General features: G+C 43.7%; 1 protein-coding gene and 1 pseudogene across 1 annotated transcript; one reads left to right on the forward strand and one right to left on the reverse strand.

Annotated features, from left to right (window-relative positions):
* The first annotated feature begins 595 nt into the window (after positions 1–595).
* On the forward strand, positions 596–27,130 carry haao (3-hydroxyanthranilate 3,4-dioxygenase). The gene is made up of 11 exons (XM_078229700.1): positions 596–786; positions 3,805–4,211; positions 6,914–6,992; positions 9,560–9,643; positions 14,730–14,836; positions 17,013–17,102; positions 19,614–19,657; positions 20,608–20,756; positions 20,945–21,010; positions 22,846–22,928; positions 26,623–27,130. The coding sequence occupies exons 2-11, from the start codon at positions 4,132–4,134 to the stop codon at positions 26,702–26,704; spliced, it is 864 nt and encodes a 287-aa protein (XP_078085826.1). The 5' UTR covers positions 596–786; positions 3,805–4,131; the 3' UTR covers positions 26,705–27,130.
* On the reverse strand, positions 4,787–4,989 carry LOC144504911 (U2 spliceosomal RNA; annotated as a pseudogene).
* Positions 27,131–27,462: the final 332 nt, after the last annotated feature.

Raw genomic sequence — 27,462 nt, forward strand, 5'->3', positions numbered from 1 at the left:
GGGACAGACAGGAATTAAGGATTAAAATTTAATTAAAATTAAGGCCATCATCAGATCAGCTATGATCTTATTGAATGACAGAACATGTTCAAGAGACTACACAGACTACCTCTGCTCTTATTCTTCTTATTCCCTTATTTACTTCTTCAATTCCCCTCTGAACTTTATATATTGTGCCTGATTGACCTGATGTCTGTCATGTGTACTCTTTCTCTGCTTCATCTACCTCCCTACCTCTTTCGTCACACAAGGCACTCAGGATTTGTTTGCCCTACCTTGCGAGGGTGCACAAGCTGGCAGAGATGCTGAGGAGTCAGTCACGGCCCAATGACTGCTGCCATTGTGGCCAAGTGGGTCACACAGAGTCCAGTTGCTGGATGAGGGGAGGTCAGTGCTGGAACTATCAGAAGAAGGGCCACATTGTCTGAAACTGCAGAGCACCGATGTCCCAGGAGAGTACAAAGCTAAAGGGGTCAGAGTCCAAACCCAGGAGCAAGTGGTCAATGTAGATGAGGACAAGGAGTACATGGGGTCTGCAAATGGAACAGAGCAGACTGAGAAGATGCAGTTTAAACTAAATATTTTGTCTGTGCAGGGTGAAGCAGATCAGTTCTGGGCGATGCCCAAAGTCAAAGGGAAACTAGTGAAGATGGAGGTGGACATGGGGGCAGCAATGTCATTGATCCCAGAGTCAACATAAAGGGAAAAGTTGAATCAACTTCCCCTGAAGCCTGTGAACATCATTCTGAGGATATACATGAAACAGTTCATTCCTCTGCAACCAAGGTACAGTTGTGGGACCAGTGTGTGCATCTACCTTTGTATTTTGTTAAGAGTGATTATTCCACATCGTTCAGACAATCCTGGCTGAAACAATTGAAATTAGGCATGGAAGCGGTGAACAGATTAATGGAATCTCATTCAAGTCTGAACGATATTTTGGAGATACAATAAGGTGATTAATTGAATCCTGGGTGAGTTGAAAGAAGTGAAAGTGAGCCTACTGCTGAAGACAGATGCATGGCCAAAGAGCTTGAAGGCACATCCAGTGCCATATGTGATTAGGCCCAAGGTGGAGCCTGAACTCAAGAGATTAGTAGATTGGAAGTATTGAAACCAGTGGCCACCCATGTGAGTGGGCCACGCCCATTGTTCCTGTCATGAAGACCGATGGCTCAGTGAGGTGATGTGGGGATTTTAAAGACACTGTGAACCCTGACTTATGTGCGGATCAGTATCTGTTGCCCCTTATCAAAGACCTATTTAGTGGCCTTGCTGGCAGTCAGAACTTTCCCAAAATGGATCTGCAATAAATCCCTGTGTCCCCTGTCTGTGGAGTGATTTCTTGAGTATACTCCTCAGTAGTAAATAATTTAACACTGCTCACTCTTTACTATGTTGTCAAGTTTTGTATCATGCCCATTTTTTTGAAATTGAGCTACCGATATCCAAGTCCAGAAAATTCTATGTAACAACAAAGCAATGGGCTGAATACTGACAGTGCTCACGCCCCCCCCCACCCCCCCCCCACCCCCCCCCCCGCACCCCCCCCCCCCGCACCCCCCCCCCCGCACCCCCCCCCCCCCCCCCCGCACCCCCCCCCCCCCCCCCCTCACGCCCACCTCAGGACACACATACTTTCTCCAGTCAAAGAAAATCCTTTTCCAATACTCTCTACCTCCTATCGCTTAACCAATTACATACCCAAGTTGCTACCATTCCTTTGAGACCTTTTGCTTCTATTTTCCGAATGAGTCAAATATTCCAGCAAGTTCATCAGTCACAAATTTCCTTTAACAAACCTGCGCTGGATGTCCCTGAGCCTCTGCTTCTCTAAGAGAGAATTAATTTTGACTTGAAAAATAGTCTCCGGTGGGGTTTGTCACCATCGATCGATGTCTGGGCTCTGTTTTATCCCTTTCCCTTTTTTGAACAGTGCCTCACTTTCTGCAACCCTCCAGTCCTCCATCATCACTCCCATATCCAAGCAGGACTGAAAGGATTGTGGTCAGAGTTTCTGTTATCCCCATACCTAGGGTGCACCCTTCTCGACCAGGTCTCTAATTAACTTTTGAATAGTGATTACTTTGTCAGCAGGTTTTTGTGTGTTGCATTGAACCCTTTGCCGAGGCCCTCAGAAGCTACCCAGGCATCAAAGGGGTTACAATCCCAGGCAGCGGAGGCACGCAGATCAAAGCCTCCCTGTACATGGATGACGTGGCTGTTTTCTGCTCGGACCCCTCGTCTGTTCGCAGGCTTCTTCAAGTCTGTGAGCAGTTCGAGCTGGCCTCGGGAGCCAAAGTCAACCAGGGTAAGAGTGAGGCCATGTTCTTTGGGAACTGGCCTGACACATCCTTTGTCCCCTTCACCATTAGGGTAGACTACCTCAAGGTGCTGGGGATATGGTTCGGAGCGGCAGGGGCATGCGCCAAAAACTGGGAGGAGCGCATCACCAAAGCCGGACAAAAATTGGGATTGTGGGAGCAACGCTCCCTCTCCATCACTGGGAAGAACCTTGTGATCCGATGCGAGGTTCTGTCCGTGTTGTTGTACGTGGCGCAGGTGTGGCCTCTCCCCAAGTCCTGCGCAGCAGCAGTGACCCGGGCCATCTTCAAGTTCATCTGGAGATCAAAGATGGATTGTGTCCGCAGGGAGGCAATGCACAAATCTCCAGAGAACGGAGGGAAAACGTTCCCACGCCGCCCTCATCCTGATGGCCACCTTTGTGTGCGGCTGCATCAAGCTGTGTGTAGATCCTCGGTACAGTAACAGCAAGTGCCACTATTTTTTGAGGTTCTACCTTTCCCAAGTGTTGCGGAGGATGGGTCTGGCCACATTGCCGCGGAACGCTCCAAGTAGTTGGACCATACCGCAGCACCTGTCCTTCGTGGAGAAATTCTTCCGGAAACACACCTTTGACCACATGGCTATCAAGCAGTGGTCAGCACGTAATGTCCTTGAGACCCTGAGAGAAAAGGAGACGGCAGATCCTGTCGGATGGTTCCCTGAGCGGACTGTCAATGTCATTTGGCAGAATGCCTCATCACCAGAACTCACAAACAAGCACCAAGACCTGGCTTGGCTGGTGGTGAGAAGGGCACTCCCCGTCAGATCCTTTATGCACGCCCGAGGTCTCAACCTCACCGCACGCTGCCCTCGAAGCGGCTGCAGGGCTGATGAGATGGTCGCACACCTCCTTGTGGAATGTGCCTTTGCAAAGAAGGTCTGGAACGAGATGCAGTGGTATTTGTCACGGTTCGTCCCGGGCAGCTCGGTGACGCAGGACTCTGTGCTCTACGGGCTGTTTCCGGGGACGCACACCGAAACAAATATCAACTGCTGCTGGAGGGTCATCAACTCGGTGAAGGACGCGCTTTGGTCCGCCCGAAACATGCTGATCTTCCAGCTGAAAGAATTGTCCTCGACCGAGTGTTGCAGACTGGCACATTCCAAGGTCCAGGACTACGTGCTCAGGGACGCGCTCAAGCTTGGGGCAGCCGCCGCAAAGGCACAATGGGGAAAGGCCACCGTGTAAAGCGTCTCAACCGAGGCAGACCGAGGGCCGGGTAACTGCAGAATACCCTCGGCCTGCGTAACTGTGTGCCAACCTGAAAAATAACAGCACACAGTAAACTCTGACGCATGTATATAGTTTTAAGAAATGAAATGTAACGAAATGTAATGTTTTTGTAAATAAGCACAGTATTGTACTGTAAAAATGATTCTTTTTTGCACTGTTTATGACTTTTGGATCTGTCATTTTGCAATGTTTCATTGGAGAGTTTTTTTTTACTTTGTCAGCAGGTTCCTTCCTGTCGTCACCTGAACAGGGGGTCATCACTTTCAGGTCCCATCAAGGAATGGACCATGTTGGAACATTTTGGAGAGAAAAGGGGGCAGGTTTTGACTCGGATCGATTGGAATTTGTTGAAATCTGTTGCAAGCAAATCCCTCTTTTAAAAAAGAGCAATTTTCCTTCCCACGAACTTGGAAACTTCCAATCAAAAATCGGGTCATCAGCTCGTCAGCATCAGTATAAAACGCCCAGTCAACTTCTATCAAGACCTTTGAGCGGACTTCTTTCCCGTCTATTTCTTTGTACCCACCGTTAAGCTCCTCATTATCAAAACGATGGGGCTGTTTTACAATGTCGACAAATGGATCGAAGAAAACAAGAAATGTTTTAACCCACCTGTCTGCAACAAACTCATGTAAGTCAGCTAGAGGAGCCTATAATGTGTACTACATCATAGAGGAGCGTGAGTGAGCTCCTTCGGTACAGCGGCAAGTCACGCAATGGCAGGAAGTTGTTTGATTGTTTGTTATCGAGCCGTGCACCTACTGCCCAATCCAATGCCCCTAATTTAACACCAATAATTTATTTGGAAGGGATTTCCCAATAATGCATTCAGTTTAATCATCGATACTCCTTCCTTTTATTGGGAATCCTTTAAAAGGCATTGCACTTCGATCTATCCTAACTGTATTAAAGACTGCCGGGGGAAGCTTAGATTTATTGTCAATAATAGTTTTACTATCGTTCTTAGTTTAATCATGCGTTCGTAGAGCAGCCGTTCGCTCACACACCCCTTCTATGTGTTTACAAACAGGAGAACTCAGTTACAGACTGAAGCGTGTTTGTATGTAGGTTTCAACACGGATTTTAAAAAAATACTTTTCCAATTCAATCAAATCCAATTCAAAGTCTCAACAAGTTGAGACATTTCTGATCCAGGCTGACAGACAGGGCGAGCGACCCTTTACCCTGTCCTGGGCCTGATCTACATGAGCCAAGCTGATTGGAGGAGCAAAGCAACACCTCCTCCAAGACTTGAGCTCATTCGCATCTTAGCCAAAAGGCCGAGATGCCGCTTTTAAAAATTGCTTCATATGAAACATATGAAGCTTCAATGTAACCTAATGACCTCAACCAAGTGCAGCATCCAATCCATACTACACTTGATCTTAGCCAAAAGGCCGAGAAGATAGTGAATGTATGGTGTATGGTTACAGAGCAGTAGATAATGGTCTGTTGCAAACAGAATAGCAATCTGCTGTGCAACACATTATAGAGGATAATTTGCATTGCTGCATGTTATAGGGAACATATGATCTGCAATTTATATAATGAATATAATATATATAATTATATACATTTATACTGTATTATATGGCTGATGATATAGCCCATGAACAAGATTCAGCATTCCTCATGCACCTTTGACCTATGGGAGCTGATCTTGCTTAAGGTAATGCATGTCCTGGAGCGCACTGATATAACCCTAAATAGGTAGGACTGGATCTCCCCGCGGGGTGAGTGCACCACCGCAGTGGGATTGGGGGATTTCTGTACTTCCACTGACTTCTGCCTCCAGAACCATTTTCTTGGGTTGAGGGTCTCCCTGGGATCATAATACAGGAAGAACTGTCTGGAAACAAAATACAGTGTGGAACCAGCATCAATTTGTTTTTTTATATTGTTTTATATTATAAACTATCCTCAATGCACCAGGCAGAATTTGACAAGAAATCACATAAAGAAATAATAGGACAAGGTGACTAAAAACTTGAACAAGGAGCAACTTGTAGGAGGAGCAAGGGATAAATGTGTCAGAGAGATTTAAGAACTTAGGGCAGTGCCTGGAAGGAGGGGTGCTGTGGAAGAGGACACTGACATTGTTGTTTAGGGCCTTGAAGTGAGATAAGACCTAGAGGAGATGCATGGTAAGAGGCAAAGGAATGGAGAGGTGCCCCCTTCCTTCAATTTATTCAAGGCTACATATACCCTTGGAACTATATTCCATTATAAAACAAACCTTTAGTCGGAAACGGCACTCACAACTGCAACATTCTGACCATTTTCATCCCCATTTCTTCTGTCCTTGTAGCAAAAAGACAATTGTCAATCTGACAGCAGTCATTGTGAATCTATGCATGATAGGGTACTCGTCTTAGTTCAGTGATTGTCTCACCACTGAGTCAGAATCTTATGATTTCCAGTCCTACTCCAGGATCTGATCAGAAAATCTAGGCTGAGACTCCAGTGAAGTACTGTGAGAGTGCTGTGTTGGTGGTAATGCTGACTTTCTAGTGAGAAGTGAATTCAAAGCCCATCTGCCCTCTCAGGCAGATTAACTGAGCACTAGTACAATTTGAAGAATGCCAGGGGGTAATTTTCATTCCTGTTTGTATGAAAATTGGCTGCTGTGCTTTCCTACAACATTATACTGACCACAGATCTGTGAAGCATTGGGACACCCTGAGGTTGTAAAGGACAAGTTCTTTCTTTCAATGTTGTGGTAAATTCTATTCAGCTCACCCATCTGTGCTGGACCTCATTGAAAATGTGGGGAATATTGAATTAGTGATGGTGAAAAGAAAAACTGTATCCAGTAAAACCCTAAAATATGTACCGTTATCTAGATAGCTAGACTCAGGCAAAAGTGGGCCGAATGGCCTCCTTCTATATCATTTGATGATCATTGAATAACACTTTAAAGAAAACCAAAAGAGAAAACGCTGGAAAATCTTAGCAGGTCTGGCAGCATCTGTAAGGAGAGAAAAGAGCTGACGTTTCGAGTCCAGATGACCCTTTGTCTGGACTCGAAATGTCAGCTCTTTTCTCTCTCTACAGATGCTGTCAGATCTGCTGAGATTTTCCAGCATTTTCTCTTTTGGTTTCAGATTCCAGCACCCGCAGTAATTTGCTTTTATACTTTAAAGGAGGCATACAGTGCTATTACTGAGACAGTCAGGATACATTGTCCTAGTTTATTAAACTGGTTGTATCAATTGATACTGATTACTTCAACATTATGATTGACCTTTATTTTGACATGTTATTAATTCTGAATTACCTCCTTAGATCTGAAAGCCTTTGACTAATACTTTGTTTTGCAATAATGCTTTTCAGGCACAGTGGCCAGTTAAAGGTTATGTTTGTTGGAGGACCGAACGAAAGGAAAGATTATCACATAGAAGAAGGAGAAGAGGTAAAACATAATTATTCAATGGTCATTGGACACTCGGGAATGCAATAATTTCAGATCATATTTAATCTCCATTTCATTCCACCTTCCCTAAATGTATTTCAGTTGTGAGCAAACGCACTCTTGTCTTCATTTGATATTCACATGTGAACAATTTCAAATAAGGAGGGGGCGTCAAAGAATCATAGAATCCCTTACAGTGCAGAAGGAGGCCATTCGGCCTATTGAGCCTGCATCGACAACCCAGGCCCTATCCCCGTAACCCCACGTATCTATCCTGCTAATCCCCTGGCACCAATCAGCAATTTAACATGGCCAATCATAGAATCCCTACAGTACAGAAGGAGGCCATTCATCCCATCGAGTCTGTGCTGACCACAATCCCACCCAGGCCCTATTCCCGCAACCTTACCCTGTTAATCCCCCTGACACTAGGGTCAATTTAGCATGGCCAATTAACCTAACCCGCACATCTTTGGACTATGGGACGAAACCGGAGCACCCAGAGGAAACCCACACAGACGTGGGGAGAAAGTGCAAACTCTACACAGACAGTGACCCGAGTCCGTAATTGAACCTGGGTCCTTGGTGCTGTGAGGCAGCAGTGCTAGCCACTGTGCCACCCTGGATTGGTGGAAATAAGAACTCTATATGCTTTCTTTCCCTTTCTAAGTTAGGATTACGGAGGCCAGTTGTTGCAGCAAAACTGCTTCTTCAGCTGGTATCAACTAAATTAACACAGGTCAATAATTAAGCTTAGGATGTTTCATTTATATACCCATGGCACTACTATAGATTTCTTGCTTTATGGGCCCATGGAGAGAGGTTCTTGAATTTTAAATTTCTGCCCCATGGTATTCAAATCTTTTGCCTTTGTAAATAGTGGAATCTGAATGTACTGTACTCTTGAAATTTTTGTTTGAAATTTCAATGTGTTTAATTGAAAAGGCTAAATAAATTCATTCTTGAGCAGTTGCAATTTACGATGGGTGGCACAGTGGCACGGTGGTTAGCACTGATACCTCACAGTGCCAGGGACCAGAGTTCAATTCCAGCCTTGGGTGACTGTCTGCAGTATGTTTTCTCAAGCATTTAGCAAATACTCTGATCTGCGTCATTTGCTCATTTAAAAACAGTTGTTTCAAATTGCTTAATATGAGGTAACTGACCTAAAGTTGTAGGCCAAACAAGTAGTTGTGTAATAGAATCCCTACAGTGCAGAAGCAGGCCATTCGGCCCATTGAGTCTGCACCCACCGCATATTCTCCCCATGTTTGTGTAGGTTTTCTCTGGGTGCTCTGGCTTCCTCCCAAAGTGCAAAGATGTGCAGGTTAGGCAGATTGGCGGTGCTAAATTGCCCATTAGTGTTCCATCTTGTGTAGGTTAGGGTGGGTTATAGGGATAAATACGTGGGATTACATGGTTAGGATCTGGGTGAGATGTTCTGCTGGAGAGTGGGTGCAGACTCAATGGGCCGAATGGCCTGCTTCTGCACTGTCGGGATTCTATTACACAACTACTTGTTTGGCCTACAACGTTAGGTCAGTTACGTCATATTAAGCAATTTGAAACAACTGTTTTTAAATGAGCAAATGACGCAGATCAGAGTATTTGCTAAATGCTTGAGAAAACATATTGGGCAACAGTAATTGAAAGTCCAGACAGTCAACAGTATGGGCTACAGGCTGGTAAATGATTCAGCAGAATTAATCTCACCCCAGTATTACTGGTAGTAACCTGTAAGACATCTTTATTCTTCATTTTTATAAGTTATTTTCTACTCATTATTGAAGCCCCTTGCTCTATGTATCATGTAGACTCTTTGGACAGTCATGTATTTACTGCTCAGCAGCTTAATATTGCAGTTCACTGCATGTTAGCTCATCACAAATATTAACTTAAACTAGATGCAAACAAAGGGACACAAGTCAGCTGTATGAAAATACTGCAGCAAATACTATATTAACTTTATAACTGGATGACCTTCTAGTTACCATTTTCTCTGGAGCAGTTATTATTATTTCCTTATGAAAATCTAATTATTGTGACCCAGTGTGGTGTTTGTGGATAGTTGAAACAATATTATTAGTTAATAAAATTAGTTTTATTGGACTAGATTTAGCTGTAGAAATAATAGTAGATTAGTAATAATGAAAAAAGTAAACTTTTCTTCTTTGTCCTTCACTCACCTGATGAAGGAACAGTGCTCCGAAAGCTCGTGCTACCAAGTAACCTGTTGGACTTTAACCTGGTGTTGTGAGACTTCTTACTGATGGAGTTGGATTGAGGTTCTGGATCAAAGTCATTGGTTTAAATTGGAACTATTTATTACACTATCGAGCCCTGGGGAACCGGCCTAATACTTTTCACCCATTCAACAGATTTCCTCTTAGAAACATCTGTTTTCTTTCACTTAGCCTGTTTCTTACCCTGTGCCCATTTTTACTTTGTATTCTCACAGTCTTGACATGAACCAGTAGCTTTTAGTGCAACAAAACTGGAATCATCTTTTCCTGTACAAGTACTCACTTTACTGACCGGGTATCTGTTTTCTTTCATTCTCTTTTTAGTTGTTTTATCAGTGGAAAGGTGACATGTGCCTGAAGATCATAGAGAAAGGAAAACATAAAGATATCCACATTCGAGAAGGAGAGGTCAGTAGAGTTTTTTCAAGACACAGGTCTTTTTAGTGATTTAACAATATCATCAGTGTTCCTAGTTTGACCTTGGCTTAAGATAAAACCTCTTGGTAAACTGTTTCTCTTTTAAAATGTTCCATTACATTTGCTAGAAAAATATCAACATTGTTATCCAGTCCAACTGGGTGTGACTCTGAGATAAAACAGGTGACAGTGAATACTTAATATTTATGCTTTTTAGAAGGTAAGTCATTCTCCGAGGAAACATGCATGCCTTCCTACCCAACCGGCAAAAGAACAATCTAACAAGCCTTCCTTCAAAAAAGTGTTTATTACTATTAATACATTCCAACAGACGAAAGTCTTCAAAGATTTCCAAGAGGTCTTATCAAATTATTAAGTGTAATAAATGATCCACATGATAAAAAGGGAAGCTTACATTTATATAGATATATAGATTCATTAGCATGTAAAAATTACCCAAGGAATTTCACGAGCTTGGGAAAAGCTTCGTCATTGAGAGGTAGGTTTTTTTTAACAACTCCATAAAGGAGGAGAAGAGATGGAGTGGTGAATTCTTCACGTTTGTGGATGCAACCTCAGATTGACTTTCTGGAGATGGGGTAAAATTTCTAGATTGAAGTGATGAATATCTAAGGAATTGTAACCAATGAAGAGGTGATGGACAGGCTAAAAGCATTGAAGAGTTGGTTTCTCCCCAAGTCACCAGCAATGTATTAATTCTGACAAACACTAATGATCACAGTTGAAAGCACAGCTATCATTTTTTAAAAATGATATAGAAGGATGCAACGGAGGGGAACTGAAAACTAACTATAGTTCTTCACAAATACACCTGAAAACTGTAATCCGCTTAGTCTCACAAGTATCATGTCCAATGTTTCTATTAAGCCAGAGGTTCCCGCGCGGACTTAGCACAAGTCGGCCCCTTTAAGTTACTGCACACGTGCAGCCACAACAAAAATTGCGGTCTCCTGTACTTAAACGAATAGACTGCAAATAACAAAAAATATTAGTAGGAGCATTATCTACAAACACTTAACAATCATTTCTGTACGTGAGGCTGTTGAAAGAGTGCAACACAATATGTCCGCTTATTCTCTTACGGAAAAAGATGGTAGAAAATGGGAAATATAAGGGAAACAGCGAGAAATACACAACTGTTCATTCAGCATCTGTGAAGGAAAAGGACAGGTTACAAATGTCCTTATTCATCAAATAGAAAATACCAAGCCCTAAGAGCTGAATAATCTGGAGGCAAAATCTCTCACCCCTTTTGTGGAGGCAGCAATTGAAGTCATTCTATTGGCAGTGGCTGTATTGTAAATCCAATTATTTGAGTTTTAAAAGATTTTAGTACTGAAGCTACGTTCTATTTCCCATTTGGAGATGTTTGCCAATCAAACTATAATTGTGTTAAACCAAATTAGGATCTTTGACTATCCAACTGGTCATCCATCAATGTTCGGAGGTTCTGGAGAAGGAACAGACGAGGCACACACAAGGGCATTTACACAGTGGGTGCTAAAGAAAAAGTCAGCATTATATCTTATTCAAGTATCAAGCCAGGATCATAGCTGGATGAGCCCGAGAACATCTGCTGCAGAGCCTGTGACCCAATGGCAGAACAATGTCCAAGGAGATGTTCATGGAGACTCTACTGGCCTCATTATAATATTGTTGGGTTACATCCCACTTAACAGTGGGTAAATTGGCAGCTAAGGCAATGGGCAGGAGGGGCAACGAGTGATTGCAGAAAGGGTGGTAAAATTGAGGCCGACAATTCTTCACGAATGCTGTAACATGACAGCGCAGGCTTCTGCAAATAGGCCCAGATAACAGATCCAGGGCATGATTGTTACATGAGTGACTTTCAAAGTGATTGCTGCCTTTATTTTTCATGATATTCACAAAAAGAAATCTGTCAAACTTCAGAAATTCCCTTGTATAAATACACCTTGCTAGTGACATCTATCTTGTTTGCTCAAGCTAGCGATTTTGTACATTTACCCATGAAAATCAGCCAAGAATTCCACAGTTTATAATCTGACAGGAATCCTCACAATGCAGAATATTGTTGAGGATCACAGGTAGACTGATGGGCCATATACTGAATGGCATCTCCTTGAGGAACATAAGAGGGTCAAACTCCTTGCATGTGAGATATAGCAGAGAATCATGTGTCACGGTGGCACAATGCTTAGCACTGCTGCCTCACAGCACCAAGGACCCTGGTTTGATTCCCGGGATCACTGCCTGTGTGGAGTTTGCACACTCTCCCCGTGTCTGTGTGGGTTTCCTCCGGGTGCTCTGGTTTCCCCCCACAGTCTGAAAGATTAGGTGCATTGGCCATGCTAAATTTTCCCTCGGCCATGCTAAATTTTCCCTCGGTGTACCCGAACAGGCGCCGGAGTGTGGCAACTAAGGGATTTTCACAGTAACTTCATTACAGTGTTGATGTAAGCCTACTTGTGACACTAATAAATACACTTAAACTTAATTAATGCCTGCTACCTTGGTCATTGTCATCACTTATTTATTTTCCAGCAATCAGTGGTGCCCTTAAATTTCCTTTGACTTTTCATAATGACTTTGACGGAAGAGTGGTATTCTTGGTATTTTTGAGGAAATTCACTCCAGTTGACGTGGAGAGGAACATTGCTGCACACAAATGTCCTTGACCATTTGTACCACTCTGTGAGATGTCCACCAATGCCCGCCCCCCCCCCCCCCCCCCCCCCCCCCCCCCCCCAGTGCTGCTCATTTAATTCCACTGTGCAAAAATCAGCAACTAGTGATGAAAGCTGGTCAGTACTGCCTTACACTGAGTTAATCGATAGCCTTGCAACTTCCGATGGCCATTGGTATTGTTGCACAGGCTGCTTGCATTAGCTTGTTTTCTTTTTTTAAAATTCATTTACGGGATGTGGGCATCAGTGGCTAGACCAACATTTATTACCCATCCCTAGTTGCCCTTCAGAAGGTGGTGGTGAGCTGCCCTCTTGAATCGCTGCAGTCCCTGAGGTGTATGTACACCCAGGTTGCTTTCGGGAATGAGTTCCAGGATTTTGATCCAGCAACACTGAAGGAACGGTGATATATTTCCAAGTCAAGGTGGTGAGTGACTTGGAGAGGAACCTCCAGATGGTGGTGTTCCGAGACATCTGCTGCTCTTGTCCTTCTAGGTATAGTGGTTGTGGGTTTAGAAGGAACCTTGGTGCGTTCCTGCTGTGCACCCCATCTTGTAGATGATACACACAGCTGCTACTGTTCACCGGTGGTGAAGGGAGTGAATGTTTCTGTCATGTCTAAAGCCACTTGAAATGGGGCAGCTGGTGATACAAATGAAGCTTTTCCCTTCTGTTATTCCTTTGAGGCTGAGAACCCTTTCAGCATGGCCAGAGAGCAACTTGGTAAACCAGGGCAGCAGTGAAGTTGCATTATCAAACCTCTTGAAACAGAACTTATAAGGCTGGGCATTCTGGTGCTTTGTGCTGGAGCACTGCATTTCACCCCTATACTTAATAAAGTGAATGAGTCAGTAAGATTATGAAGGATCCTCAAGTTTAGCTTGGGGAAGGTTTCTGACCTCATGCTCTGTCATTCCTTCAGGCCCAGAATCTCCAGGGCCTTCTCCTCATGAGGAGCCAAAAGTCATGAGCAAGGATGTTTGTAATCCAAGTGCTTAGCTCAGCACCACCTTATTGAAGTGTATGACCATGAAAAATGAAGGAACCTTGTATTGATAGGATACTTCAAACTTGTTGCATTCAAAGGGCCACAAGACTACCACATCAGCCCTGAAATTCTATAGTGATTATCTTACTGTTAATCCTATGGAAACCCTGTCAGACTGCAAACCCCAGCCATTTGCACTGTTTCTCTGGTGGCTCTGCTGGAGCTCCCTGAGGAATTTCAGGGGCATTGTTGTGGCAGTAAGGCAGAATGCCTCGGTGAAAGATGCAGTAAGAAGTCTCACAACACCAGGTTAAAGTCCAACAGGTTTATTTGGAATCATGAGCTTTTGGAGCACTGCTACTTCATCAGTGAGTGGAGAGAAAGGTTCACAAATATGGCATATATCAGCAAAGACACAATTGCAAGATAATTACAGATTGGAATGTGAAGAATGGTTGGAATGTGAGTCTTTACAGGTAATCAAGTCTTTACAGGTATAGACAGTGCAAGTGGAGAGAGAGATAATCACAGGTTAAAGAGGTGTCAATTGTCATTCCAACCATTCTTAACATTCCAATCTGTAACTATCTTGCACTTGGGTCTTTGCCTATATATGCCTTGTTCGTGAACCCACCTCTCCACTCACCTGATGAAGGAGCAACGTTCTGAAAGCTCGTGATTCCAAATAAACCTGTTGGACTTTAACCTGGTGTTGTGAGACTTCTTAATGTGCCCACCCCAGTCCAACGCCGGCATCATCTCATCTTGGTGAAAGATAGCGTTTGAAAAGGACATGAATTGTTGCCAAAGTGTGGTGCATTCTTTCTCTGCAATATTCCTCAAAACTTAAAATGAAGGGTCGTTAAAGACTTATAAAAGTAAAACGTGACAGTACTCACCTTGTATTCTTGAGATCAGCAACTTCCTTCCTCCAAAATTAAGTACACGGGTGAGACAGAACTTAAGGATGGCTAGCAGCCCTTTAAGAGCTACTGGCACCAGATAGCCCTGCCTTTGGCCTCGATGTGCTTCTCGTATGTCATACAAAGTGTGCCAGGTGTGCCACAATGTTATGCCAGTAAGCTAATGTTGCATTATAGTGGTAGATTAACACTCTGCATGGCCAGTGGAAACAGCAACAACTGAGACATTTTCTGTGTTTTTTAAGTTTTTCTTATTATTTATCTCGTACAAAATTAATTTCAAGCATAGGATTTCCCCAGTTTATAATATTGTTTAATTGCAGTTGCACCAGATAATTTTTCACAGCACCTTTTTCTTTTATTTTCATATTCAGCTGACGCTATTATGTTTCTGTGCAGAATCCTTTAGTCAGTCGAGTTCTTAAGTATATAAACTGTGTTTATATGTGAATTTCTTGCCACTTCCACCCCACCCCCAGATGTTTTTGCTACCAGCTCGAATACCTCATTCCCCTCAGCGACAAGCAGACACCGTGGGGCTGGTATTTGAGAGGATGAGGCTGAAGACAGAGTTTGATGCACTCAGGTAAACCAAGAGGCTGCAAGAATCAAAATCAATGGATCCTCCATTTAAATATACCCTTCATTAAAAATATAATGGATGTGAAGATTGTGTGAAATAACGAGCCACTTGGATTTTGGTGACAATCATAGAACAGTCCAGCACAGGAACAGGCCCTTCGGCCTACGATGTTGACACCAAATTAAATTAGTCCCTTCTGCCTGCCCATAGTCCATTGCATATTCATGTGCTTATCTAAAAGCCCCTTAAACGCCCCTCTCGCATCTGCCTCCACCACCACCCCTGGCAGCGTGTTCCAGACACCTACCATCTCTGTGTAAAAAAACTTGCCCTTCACATCTCCTTTGAACTTTCCCCTTTTCACCTTAAATGCATGCCCCCTAGCGCTTGACATTTTAACTCTGGGAAAAAGATTCTGACTGTCAATCCTATTTATGCCTCTCATAATTTTATAGACTTCGATCAGGTCTCCCCTCAGCCTCCGCCGCTCCAGGAAAAACAACCCTAGTTTGCCCGGCCTCTCCTTATAGCTCATATCCTCTCATCCAGACAGCATCCTGATAAACCTCTTCTGCACCTTCTCCAAAGCCTCCACATACTTCCTGTAATGTGGCGACCAGAATTGAACGCAATGCTCTAAGCGTAGCCTAACCAAAATTTTATATCCAACAATGCCATGAACATTTTCATTGGCAATCTATTTATTTCCAAACATGTTCAGCTGATTTTAGTGTCTCAAATTTCTGTGTTGAGTTTGAACTCAAGCTTTCTGTGTTATTACTCAAGTTCTCCTGGGTTACAAGTTTAATTGCGTAACTAATATGCTCCCATCGCTTTTTTCTGTTCCATCTCGGCAAGTTAAAACCCCCTGCACCATATAACATCAACTTTAATGGCATCAAGGGCGGTACGGTGGCACAGTGGTTAGCACTGCTGCCTCACAGCGCCAGGGACCCGGGTTCGATTCCCGGCTTGGGTCACTGTCTATGTGGAGTTTGCACGTTCTCCCCGTATCTGCATGGGTTTCCTCCGGGTGCTCCGGTTTCCTCCCACAGTCCGAAAGACGTGCATTGACCCGAACAGATGCCAGAATGTGGCGACTAGGGGACTTTCACAGTAACTTCGTTGCAGTGTTAATGTAAGCCTTACTTGTGACTAATGAATAAATAAACTTTATTGTCGGGGTTGGAACTTCTAGAACAATTCGCAGATGTTTAGGAGGAAATAAGATTCGAATCATAGAATCCCGACAGTGCAGAAGGAGGCCATTCCACCCATCGAGCCCACACCAACAACAATACCACCCAGGCCCTATCTCCGTAACCCCACGTATTTACCCTGCCAATCCCCCTGACACTACGGGCAGCTTATCATGGCCAATCAATCTAACCCGCACATCTTTGGAGTGTGGAAGGAAACTGAGTATGAGGAAGGGAAGCTGGGGACTCAGGCTAACGGGTAATCCAATGGAAGAGATCTCAATGAAAAGAGTAAAGGAATACAAGAGATTAGAGAGAGTGAATAAAGAAAGCTAGAACCGCAGGAAACCGGGAAGGGAGCTTCCTTCCAAAAGGGGAAAAAAACAGAGCTGAAGTCAGCAAGGGGGTTCACGAACGATGCCACGCTCAGTAAGAAAGAAGAGTGCCATTCTCACACCTTCTAGTGGCTAGTTAGAGAGCTGCATTGGAATACAGGAGAATATCGAGCTCAATCTCTAGCAATGGATTCTACAGGTATATTTCACAAAGCAAAACGAGAAAGTAAGTTTAAAAAAAATTCAGAGTCATATTCTGGGAAGGACAATGTGCAATGATGCGATCATAAACCAGTAAATGTGTTTATAATCTTGCGCTATCCAGCACACCAAGGAAATCGGCCCTCGTTGTTGCTTGGCAGTGGAAGAATTGGTTCTATTTGATAAAATAGAGATTCCAACAGTGCGTAGTCTTTATCAACTCCTGCTGCCCTGGGTTTGCCAGCACAATAGTGTCCATACACTTTCAAAGCAGGCTGTTCTATAGCTTTGAGCATAACTGAGTACAACACTTAGATTGCGACAATACACTTTAAGATTGTCAGCCAGACAGGGTTGGGCTGTTGCATTTTTTGTGATGCAACAGTGATATTTCTCTGAAAGGTGCACCTGCCCCAAGATTAATACTTACAGTTCTTTTGACAGGTACTATGTAGGCGATTCTACTGATGTGCTGTTTGAAAAATGGTTCTACTGTGACGACCTGGGAACCCAGCTTGGGCCCATAATAAAGGAGTAAGTGTTCTTTCATTACTTTTGCAAAATAAGCTGAAAAAGCATTCACTTGTCATTTACAGCGCGGGTTTTGATCTGCGTTTGTGAACCACAATTTAGGTTTTTAGTTGCTGGATGTAGACAATAACATGAAGTCCGCGTCAATGGTTTTGTTCATTCCCGTGTTCTTCGAAGTATTTACTCTGCAGTATTGTTCACTTTCTCCCTCCCTGGAGACATTGACTTACTGATGAAGTTCTATCCCACTAGTGTTATGTGCCCTCCAATGCCTTGTTTAAGTGACTCATTTATCAGGTCAGGCATTGAAGGGAAAGTGTTACAAGGTTCTATTAGTGACTGGAATTGTTAGGAGTTCTGCAGCATGTGACTCACCAACAACACCCACAAGGTGCAATTCAGGAGTGGGATAGAATGATCTCCCCCACTTGCCTGGAGAAATGAAGCTCCAGTGACCCTCTGGTCAAAGCAACCCATTTGATCAGTATCACATCAACCATCCTAATCATTCACCCCCGCCAACACCAGCACCCCGTGGCTACAGTGTGTTCCATCTTCAAGATGCAGTGCATAGACTTGTCATGGCTCCTTTGACAGCATTCCTCAGACCTGTACTCAGACCTCTACCACAATACAGGTAGGTGCATTCCCCTCTCAGTCACACACTTGGAAATATATCGCTGATTTCTTCCTGAGACTGTCTATCTAACAGCACTTTGGGAGTACCTTCACCACAGACAGCCACGGTTCAGTAAGATGGCACACCACCACCTTTAAAGGGTAATTAAGGATGGGCAATAAATTCGGACCTTGCCAGCATCACCCACAACCCATGACTACATATTTTTTTAATCAACCAATGCACAAAACTCTCCAATAATGTACTTACACTGCAGATTTAGCATCAGTGTGAGGCTGTTTCAACTTCACACCAACACTATGGAGAATAAATTGTGGGTAATGGCTCTACCTAACTCCTCAGCAGAGTGCTATTAGACTACATATATACACAGAATCACTACTTTGTTCCATTAGGTCTGACAGCATCAATGAGAAGAGAACAGAGCTAACATTACAAGTCTAAATTCAATCCTAGTGTAGGATGACTCTTCTTCAGACCAAGAGCCATCCAGCTAACAAGCTACAAAACAGAACCTGACAATGGAACAAAGTAAGATAAAAGCAAATTACTGCGGATGCTGGAATCTGAAACAAAAACAGCATCAGGGGAATGCATCTATAGAGCTAATGTCTGGATGATTCAGACTCTGTTCTCTATCCTCAGATTTTCCAGCATTTTCTGTTTTTGTTTCAGATTCCAGCATCCGCTGTATTTTGCTTTTATTTTACTTTGTTCCATTGTCGGGTTCTGTAGTGACATTGGATTCAAGTTGCCTTTCCGCTATAATTGTACAGTCAGTGTGCAATGCAACACCTTCACCCTGACACCACAGTAGTAGCGTTAACACACCCCAAGGGTACAAGTATTGCATATAACATCCTCAGAGCAAAGGTTCACTATCCCAATTGATGCTGCAACATCTCTGCCCTCTGAGAATCCTCTGACTTGTCAGGCAATGGCTGTTTCACAATCTCACATTTGTGACTCCTGTCAAATACTGGACAGTTCATCAGATAGTGAAACAACACTGTGATGTGCGCAGCTTTGACCCTATGATTGCATCTGGTCTTGAAGTTGAAGTTTGTTGCAGAACTGTTGTATGATTTCTTTCTTTAAAAAAAATTAATATCCTGAAAGAGTATGAGCAGCACGGTGGCACAGTGCTTAGCACTGCAGCCTCTCAGCGCCAGGGACCCGGATTCGATTCCCGGCTTGGGTCACTGTCTGCGTGGAGTTTGCACATTCTCCCCGTGTGTGCGTGGGTTTCCTCTCTGGGTGCTCCGGTTTCCTCCCACAGTCCAAAGATGTGTGGGTTAGGTTGGTTAGTGTTAGGAGGATATCAGGGGGATTAGTAGGGTAACTATGTGAGGTTATGGGGAGAGGGCTAGTGCAGGCTCGATGGGCCGAAGGGCCTCTTTCTGCGCTGTAGGTATTCTATAATTTTATGAGTATTTAACTTTACAGACTACTTGGTGGCTGTCTCCACCATTAACAACACCACTGTTCTTTATAAAAAGCTTTGAGATTCAGAGTGAAGCTGTTTTACTCTTGAAGTCGACTCGTTCCTCATTGAAATTTTCCTTATGATGTCTTTGAGCTTTATCTTCATTACAGTTGTTGATATTGCCCTATGTACAATTGCTTATTTTTCTTTAGAATTTCAAGTCATATTGTTTTAGTGTAACATATTTCATTGGAATTACGGGATAGAAACGGGCTATTTGGCCCAGCAGGTACTCTGCATCAGTATTGGGCACCACATGGTCCTGCTTCCATCCTATTTCATCTCACCTTATTCAGTAGAATGATACTGGATGTCCTTCAACACACAAACCTGCAGAGTCAGCACTGCTCAAATCAATTGAAAAATATTCTTCCCTTTTATCTTTCAGATTTTTCAGCTCTGAAGAATATAAAACTGGGAAACCAAATCCAGGTACAGAAAGAATCCAAACAATTTAAATCTGTACTGCTGATACTCCTTTCATTTGAATTTTTTGGTGGAAGTTTATACTCGGCACTTTTAATGGGTATTAGTGGAGAACGCAATAGCCTCTCCAATTTTTGCACTTAGCAATACCACTAAATGTTTACAGGTAAGAATCATAGAATCCCTACAGTGCAATAGAAGGCCATCCAGCCCATCGAGCCAACACCAACCACAATCCCACCCAGGCCCTATCCCCATAACCCCATGCATTTACCCTAGCTAGTCCCCCTGACACTAAAGGGGAAATTTAGCATGGCCAATCCACCTAACCTGCACATCGGCACGGTAGCACAGTGGTTAGCACTGCTGCTTCACAGCTCCAGGGTCCTGGGTTCGATTCCTGGCTCGGGTCGCTGTCTGTGTGGAGTTTGCACATTCTCCTCGTGTCTGCGTGGGTTTCCTCCGAATGCTCCGGTTTCCTCCCACAGTCCAAAGATGTGCGGGTTAGGTTGATTGGCCAGGTTAAAAATTGCCCCTTAGAGTCCTGAGATGCGTAGGTTAGAGGGATTAGCAGGTAAAATATGTGGGGGTAGGGCCTGGGTGGGATTGTGGTCGGTGCGGACTCGATGGGCCGAATGGCCTCCTTCTGCACTGTAGTGATTCTATGATCTTTGGACTGTGGGACGAAATCAGAGCACCCGGAGGAAACCCACGCAGACACAGAGAAAATGTGCAAACTCCACACAGGCAGTGACACAAGCCGGGAATTGAAGCCGGGTCTCTGGCGCTGTGAGGCAGCAGTGCTAACCACTGTGCCACCGTGCCGCCCATAATGTAATGAGGTGGAATGAAGCTCCCTGTACTCTGTCACGATATTATGGGTGACATTTAACTTTTGCCTGGGATATTCGGACAAACAATATTAACCGTGATTGTATGTCTTGCTTCATTCATAGACAAGCTACGAAAACAAATACCATTTTGTTTAAATACTATCAGCACTGTTATGGAGCCATTTTTACTCCAAGATTGGCTCCACCAGCACAGCCCGGATATTAAAACGAAGCGGGTCGTCGACATGTTTGGTGATCAATTTGAGACCAAGGTAAAAGAAGGAGTTTAATTCTGTTGCGAATTTGTTGAGCCTGGCTCCAATAAGCATTTGCAATATTCCATCCTCGATGAAGGGAGCATATTTGCCTTTGGAATTTAAAGCAGTACATGCTATTTACTGATATTATATCCAGTGTATGTTTGTTAATTATAAAATGCCTGTTTGTGTTGTTCTGACAGACGGTAGTATATGCAACTGGAGAGAATGAGGGAAGCGAGAGTGCAGACACCTGGATATGGCAGCTGGTGAGAGACTTCTGTATTCATCCTGTAATATTCTGCTGACATTCTTAAGCATGAACCAAATCTAGCTTTCCGTTCTTCCATATGTTTTCAATATACGCTTTAATTTTTCCTCATCACTGACAGTCAGAGGTACTGCAGCTTAAAAAAAATGTGTCCAGATGCCAATGCTTCAAACAGTTCAAAAATTGCTGGCACCACATGGCCCAGACCAAACAAAGTTGGCATTGTTTCTAGGCCATAATTTTCCACAGTTGAGGCTAAGTTTTCCATGGCCAGTGCAGGTCCAGTACAGAGCAGAGGGATGGGGAATGAGGTGAGCAGGCGCCTCAAGCATATTTCTGCCCAATTCCTTACAACAACAGTTTTCCATCAGACATAATTTTGTGTGCTCCAGTGCACCTTTCATGTCAACTCCTCAATGAGAACTTAGAATAAGGAGCGGGGCAGCAAGGTGGCACAGCGGTTAGCACTGCTGCCTCACAGCACTAGGGACCTGGATTCAATTTCCGGCTCGAGTCACTGTTTGTGTGGAGCTTGCACATTCTCCCCATGTCTGTGTGGGTTTCCTCCGGGTGCTCTGGTTTCCTCCTACAGCCTGAAAGATGTGCTGGTTCGGCGCATTGGCCATGCTATAAAACTCCCTCAGTGTACCTGAACAGGTGCCGGAGTGTGGCGACGAGGGGATTTTCACAGTAACTTCATTACAGTGTGAACATAAGCCTACTTGTGACTAATACATAAACTTTACCTCAGAATATTCACATGAATGTGGCGTGCAACTTCCCAAGTTTTGTCCATGAAATTGTGGGGGGGGGTTTTTTTGCTTTCTGAGCACAATTTGAACGAGGGGAAAGAAAGCTCCATATGCATCGGAGCAGTTTTCTCCTCAATGTTTACAGTGAATGAATTTTTCACACATTTTTTTCAATATTTTCAAAATGTTCATGAATTATTTTCAAGAATTTCTTTCAGGTGGGGATTTTTTTTTTTACACATTGCGTTGAATTTGTTTTAAAACATCCTGAATAAATTAACCCATTATATCAGCAGATCAGAAGATTAAACAGAAACTCTCCTTCCAGTTTCCTCATTGGCCTTTCCACTAATGACCTGCAATATATGGCTCATATCTGTCTGAGTACGCTGAAGTGACATTTGATTCATTACTATTCATAATCCAATGCATTTTACTTCGTGTGCTCCATCGCAACAAAAGGAATGGGTGTTGTAAAGGACTAATGGGAAGTAAGGAATGCAAGGGATAGCTCAAATGTGATCTATTCAGTGCTGAAGACAGAGTAGAGAGGCTAAGGGGAATGGCATGATCAAGAGAAACTGAAGCATGACATGGTGATGAGTGTCACTCCACCAATGTAATGGTTTGTGTGGTGGTGAGAAATGTAAACTAATGAAGAAAATTGAAGAAGAAAATGTACTTACTTGTGTCATGATAATATCCCTCTGAAGTCAGCTGTCAAACCTTCACTAGAACTGTGGGTTGTAATTCTAAATTTGACCATCTGATGGCCCTCTTGTTGTTCTCCAGACTGAGGAATTTTTATATGGCCTGTTTTTTAAGCAACTCCAATGGTAAAGATTTGCTTGAGTGAATTGGGGTGATTTCATGCAGTTCCAAATCACTTGGCTGTATTTTGTATGCAGTTGATTTATTTAGGAGAGATTGGATGAGGAGGCCAGAACCTCACATACGCGCCAGTGCTCCATGGTCTTGGCAATATGTGCCACCCGGGTATTCAACATAAGGGGAAGATCATAACTAAGCACAATCCTGACCTCCACATAAAGACACTTTTCCAAAGTATTCTCTTTTTCAGGAGGGTTCATCTGTTGTGGTGATGGATGGCAAAACTACCAATCTGACTTCAGGAGACAGCCTTCTCATCCCGTTAGAGACTAAGTAAGTGTAGCTGAAGACAACTGACTCTCTGATATCGTTAGATTCACATTACAACCCCTCAAGGAAATGGACTTCTCAACTGGGCTGCTACTGGTTCTAATATTCCTGCACCTCCCCGTTTATACAATCAAACTGTGGCATTATGGCCGCGATTCTCCCATTGCGACCTGCAACTTTTCTGTCGGGTTGGGCTGGGAGATGCGCGTTGCCGGCCTTGAAGAGGGATTTGCGCATGTGCCAGGAACGCATGTGCATCTCCCAGAACCGGCGAACAGTCACCGGTCAGACCACGCTGGAAACCAGCAGGAAGGCAGATAAGTCATTTAAATATTTTCTGCATGTATTTTAAATATGTATACGTGTTCATTACCAGGACCTTTCAGGTCCTGATTGAATCTCCCACCTCACCAAGAGTACTTTATTCCAGCGGAGTTCTGACTAGCTCCCCGCATTCGGGGAACTAGCGGGAGACCCCACCGGAATGAAGGGGAGGGCAATCAGGGCCCCCCATGGGGTTGGGCGGCGGGGGGTGGTGCCCCTTGGGCATGGGCACCCTGGCAGTGCCAGCCTGTGCCCCCTGGCACTGCCCAAGGGGCAGCTTGGCACTGCCCACTGGGCATCAGTCAGTGCCAAGGGGGTGGGGCCTACTGTGGGTGGGGTCTAGGGGCGATTGGTGGGGGTGGGGGGGCTGGAGGGGCAGCACTGCGGGGGTCCTAGGCTGGCCAGCGATTGAGCTGGCCAGCAAATGGGAGTCTGACAGATTGGGACCACTGCACATGCACAGAGTTCCAGAACTGTTAAACTCCGGCGCGAATAGGCCCCCCCCCCCCCCCCCCCCCCCCCTGGGTTTTTAATGATATTCACGACTGGGACCTCTGCAGTGCACAGAGTGCGGGGATTCGGGTGAGAAGCTGAACTGTCAGAACAGTCAGGATTTAGAACAGTTTTCCCGCCAATTCAGCACTTTTAGGAGAATTGCCCCCTATATTTCTACTGTAACACTGCTACAACAGAGGCAACTTGATTGAGACGTATAACGTCTTAAGAGGTCTTGACAGGGTGGATGTGGAGAGGATACTTCCTCTTAATGGGACTTGATGGTTTGAGTTATATGGAGGGTCTGGAAAGACTGGGACTTTTTTCCCTGGGGTGTAGGATGCTTAGGGGTGATTTTATAGAGGTCTATAAAATAATGAGGGGCAGAGATAAGGTAGTCAACATCTTTTCCCAAAGGTAGGGGAGAGATACAAAAAGGTCCAGAGGGGCAATTGTTTCACACAGAGGGTGGTGAGTGTCTGGAACAAGCTGCCAGAGGTAGTAGTAGAGGCGGGGTACAATTTTCTCTTTTAAAAAGCATTTAGACAATTACATGGGTAAGATGGGTATCGAGGGACATGGGCCAAATGCGGGCAATTGGGACTAGCTTAGTGGTAAAAACTGGGCGGCATGGACAGGTTGGGCTGAAGGGCGTGTTTCCATGCTGTAAACCTCAATGACTCTATTATGGGAGAATCTAGAATTAGAGATCACTGTTTAAAAATAAGAGGTTGCCAATTTTAAATGGAGATGAGGTGAAATTCTTTCTCTCAGAGGGTTGTGAGTCTTTGGAACTCTCTTCCTGAAGCAGCGACTTTGAATATTTTTAGTGATGTGGAGATGCTGGTGTTGGACTGGGGTGGACAGGATGAGAGGTCACACAACACCAGGTTAAAGTCGAGCAGGTTTATTTGCAATCACAAGCTTTCGGTGCGCTGTGTCTTCGTCAGGTCACTTCATCTGATGAAGGAGCAGCGCTCTGAATATTTTTAAGGCAGAGGGATAGATTCTTGGTAAGCAAGGAGGGGCAATGATAGGTTATCAGGGGTAGATAGGATGTAGATTTAAGGTTACTATCAGATCAGCCATGATCTTGTTAAATGGCAGAGCAGAGTCGAAGGGCTGAATGGCCTACTGTTGCTCCTTTTTTGCATGTTCATGTAAACCCAAACTGTGAATGTCAGCAGGTCATTCTATTCTAGCCTGGGGAACACAACTGAAGCCAATCCTATTCTTGGCTAAAGACCACATGTTCCTCCTGGAGTCGATGAATAATGATAGGGAGCAAAAAAACCCGCTTCATTATTCTTCTTTCCCACTTAGTAGCTCAAAGATGCTAAGATTAATTACAGTGCTGGAACATCATCTCAACTAAGATCTGTTAACTCACCATGGAGCAGAAATCAAACGCTGCAAGTCACTTCTGTAAGATTGTAGGGTTTTGAGGTGTAAACACTTCTAAATAAAATTTCTAAGTTCGGAATTCTTAATTTCTAACACGAGGGTCCTCAGGTGTGCTTGACTTAACAAGGTATGAACAACGAGTATTTATGAATGAAGCAGAATTTATTAAGCAACATTGTACGTATACTTAAACAAAAGCAGTGAAGACAACATTGAACTCTCTCAACCCTCAAGTTCTGAGAATTCTTTGTGCATTTCCAGCACAGGCGATGTTTTTCTCTTAGTGACGTTGAACTGTGTCCAGAAGAGTCATACCCTAGAAGCCATGGTAACACTATTCCAACAAAAATTCCAATTTTCCAACTTGTATCCCCGCTACTCATTATTCCACGACCCCTTACTTAGAAATAGTCCAAATGCACCCCCTGCATGGGCCAGGGATACAAGTCATCTCATGTCATGCCACCCCTGTAACTGGAGCCATAAAGACTAAAGGCAAACGTTCATCCCTTGTTTCCCTTGGGTCCCCTATCAACAAATAACAAATTTAATTTAGACCCAGAATATTTACAAACAAAATCACATCCTTTTCAACATATTTTAATCCAAGCCCCACAGATACTCAGGCCATTAAGAACAAATGTTAAAAATACTTCCTACCATAATGTCAAAACAGAAAGATGCTCTACCCTACAAATATAGTTAAGCAACTAAACCAGTGCATGGGTTTTATTTAAAGTCATCCAAAGTTCAAACTACTTTTAACCATCCTTTCAAAGTTGATAAATAAAATCCTTAATTATATTGTGGACAATAAAGACAGCAGACAGTTGCTCAAAGGCGGCACAGTGGTTAGCACTGCTATCTCACAGCACCGAGGACCTGGGTTTGATTCCCAGCTTGGGTCACTGTGTGGAGTTTGCACGTTCTCCCTGTGTCTGCGTGGGTTTCCTCCGGGTGCTCCGATTTCCTTCCACAGTCCAAGGGTGTGCAGGTTAGGTGGATTGGCCATGCTAAGATTGCCCCTTAGTGTCAGGGGGATTAGCTAGGGTAAATGCATAGGGTTATGGGGATAGAGCCTGGGTGGGATTGTGGTTGGTGTGGACTCAATGGGCTGAGTGGCCTCCTTCTGCACTGTAGGATTCTATGATTTTAAACTCAAACTCTCGGCAACTTTAAGTCATAAAACAATTGGGTGTGGTTTCTCACAAACAACAGCTGCAAAGTATCCCGACTGCCTGGGCTGCCCCATTGTCTCATTAGCAGAAATTCAAACTGAACCAGTTAATTTAAAATGTGGTTAAAGAATAAAATGCATAGATGTTGCAGACCAACATTATAAATTAGTAGATTTATCAAAATCTTACACTGCTCCCCATGTCCCAGAAATAAATACAACCTTACATATTATTGCTACTGAAATAAAAAATACATTTCCATTAAGCTTAAATTTGCTGTCCTTTCTTTATACAAGGTATGTTTGGAAAAGAGCTGCAGGGACGATTGCACTTTACGTCGTACAGGATCCGGCACTCAAGAAATCCTATGATAAATAACAGCCCAAAAGACACAGCCTTAACTTCATCTGTTTAATTTCACTGTGTGTGCAATCGTTGGAATAATTTGAAGTGAATCCTCAACATTTATTATCAATGCAAACTTTGAACGAGGAGCGAATCGCTTGTTAAAATAATGATAACCTTCAGATGTTCCAAATTCTGAATATATAACACAGGAACAAAAAAGAAAGTAATAAGATTCTCCATTGATTGAATAGTGAGATGAATCCGAAGAATGTTTCAGGGATACAAGAGCTCAATTCATTTGTACTAGAATGTGATATGTATTGATCCAGTGATTTCCGGGTAATTATCATTTCTGATGTAATAATATAATTGTTGATAACCAGTCAATGTGGGTTGCAACATGCACCAACAATGCAAAAGCATCCAGTGATTGTAGAATAAAGCTTTTCAAATCAACGCATCTTAATGACAATACTTGATCTTCCTTGCAAATGGGAAGACACGATTTCAGCTGATGTGGGTTTGGAGTGAAGGGGAGGTTATTTTTTAAGTGTCACAGGTAGGCTTACATTAACACTGCAATGGAGTTACTGGGAAAACCCCCCAGTTGCCACACTCTGGCACCTGTTCGGGTACACTGAGGGAGAATTTAGCATGGCCAATGCACCTAACCAGCACGTCTTTCTGACTGTGAGAGGAAACCGGAGCACCTGGAGGAAACCCATGCAGACATGGGGAGAACATGCAGACACAGGGAGAACGTGTACACTCCGCACAGACGGTGACCC

The sequence above is a fragment of the Mustelus asterias genome, chromosome 15, assembly GCF_964213995.1.
Source record: "Mustelus asterias chromosome 15, sMusAst1.hap1.1, whole genome shotgun sequence".
Lineage (NCBI taxonomy): Eukaryota > Metazoa > Chordata > Chondrichthyes > Carcharhiniformes > Triakidae > Mustelus > Mustelus asterias.

Excerpts from the sequence above, each read along its gene's own strand:
- haao (XM_078229700.1), top strand. The coding sequence starts at position 4,132 with ATGGGGCTGTTTTACAATGTCGACAAATGGATCGAAGAAAACAAGAAA. Across the intron at positions 6,993-9,559 it reads ACATAGAAGAAGGAGAAGAG|TTGTTTTATCAGTGGAAAGG; the intron begins GTAAAACATAAT and ends TTCTCTTTTTAG. Across the intron at positions 22,929-26,622 it reads CTCATCCCGTTAGAGACTAA|GTATGTTTGGAAAAGAGCTG; the intron begins GTAAGTGTAGCT and ends TCTTTATACAAG.